Source organism: Haliaeetus leucocephalus, unplaced genomic scaffold, assembly GCF_000737465.1.
Source record: "Haliaeetus leucocephalus isolate CR32 unplaced genomic scaffold, Haliaeetus_leucocephalus-4.0 Scaffold186, whole genome shotgun sequence".
Classification (NCBI taxonomy): domain Eukaryota; kingdom Metazoa; phylum Chordata; class Aves; order Accipitriformes; family Accipitridae; genus Haliaeetus; species Haliaeetus leucocephalus.
In genome coordinates this window covers 349,782-351,151 of record NW_010972622.1, presented here as the reverse complement: position 1 = coordinate 351,151, position 1,370 = coordinate 349,782, and the positions used below count along the sequence as shown (strand labels likewise).

The 1,370-nt window shown below is 66.6% G+C and overlaps 1 protein-coding gene across 1 annotated transcript in view; it reads right to left on the bottom strand.

Annotated features, from left to right (window-relative positions):
• Positions 1 to 108, bottom strand: part of MAP3K12 (mitogen-activated protein kinase kinase kinase 12) — a 9,458-nt gene extending 9,350 nt beyond the window's left edge. The window contains 1 exon segment of the mRNA XM_010565152.1: positions 20 to 108. Within this exon segment, the coding sequence (XP_010563454.1) occupies positions 20 to 108 (89 nt within the window).
• Between the last annotated feature and the right edge of the window lie 1,262 nt (positions 109 to 1,370).

Below are 1,370 nucleotides of genomic sequence, written 5' to 3'. Positions count from 1 at the left end.
CACGTCGCGCAGCACGCACTGCGTGGGGGTCAGCTCCTGCTCCGGGGTCCCGTCCGAGGCCAGCGCCAGCGAGGGCGAGGGCGTCCGCGTCTCGTGCAGGCAGGCCATGGCGGGGGGCCCCCCGCGCCCCCCCGCCGCCCCCCGGCCTGCGGGAGGGGTGTCAGTGGGACCGGGGGGGTGCACCCTGCCTTGCACCCACGGGTAGCCCCTTGCATGCGTGGGCATCCCTTTACACGCATGGGCACCCCCTTGCACCCACGGGTAGCCCCTTGCATGCACGGGCACCCCTTTACACGCATGGGCACCCACTTGCACCCATCTACGCAGCCCCACGCGTGTGTGTATGCACACCCCGATGCACCCATGGGCACCCCCTTGCATGCGTGGGCACCCCTTTACACGCGTGTACACCCACTTGCACCCATGGGCAGCCCCTTGCAGGCATGGGCACCCCTTTACATGCATGTGAACCCACTTGCATGCATGTCTGCATCCCCACGTGTATGTGCACCCCCTTGCACCCAGGGGCACCCCCTTGCATGCGTGGGCACCCCTGTACAAATGTGGGCAGCCCCACGTGCCCGTGCACCCCCGTGTGCAGCTCCATATGTGTAACCCCTTGCACTTGCATGCACCCCCTTGTATGCTCTGCAACCCCTTGCACTCACACGTGCAGCCCCACATGTGTGTGCACCCCCAGCACGTCTATGCACTCCCTTGCACCCAGATGCACCCTTAAGCACCCGTGCACCCCCCCTTGCACCCCCACGTGCAGCCCTGCACCTCTGGGCACCCCTTGCAGGCACCTGCAGCCCCTTGCACACGTGCGTGCACCCCTACACGTGTTTGCACACCCTCTCCTGTGTGTGCACCCCCAGTTTGTGTGTGTGCACACATGTACCCTTCCTCCCACCCGTGTGTGCACTCCTATGCTTGTGCACCCACTAGGCCAGGGGGGACACGGGGGGGGCTGTAATGCACAGAGGGCACACGAGCGTTCGAGAGGATGCACGAGTGTGCAAGAGGGCGTATGGGCACGTAAGGGTGTGCACAAGTGTGCAAGAGTGCGCGGGAGCGTGCAAGAGGGCGTGCAAGGCCGCACACGGTGTGCAAACGTGCCAGGGGAAACTGAGGCAGGGCTGGTGGGGGACCCACGTGTCCGGGGGGGCCCCAGGGGCTGAGGGGTCCCGGGGGGGGGATCAGGCCTGATCCAGCTCCCCTGAAAATTTGGGGGGGGGAGTTGCCATGGCAACAGTGGAGCCGGTGGATGAGGTCATCACTAAAATTAGGTGGGGGGGGGTGAGTCACCGCGGGGGGGCGTGGGCGGGGCTTAGCGTCACCCCGAAGGACCCAGGCGTGCGGGCCCGGGG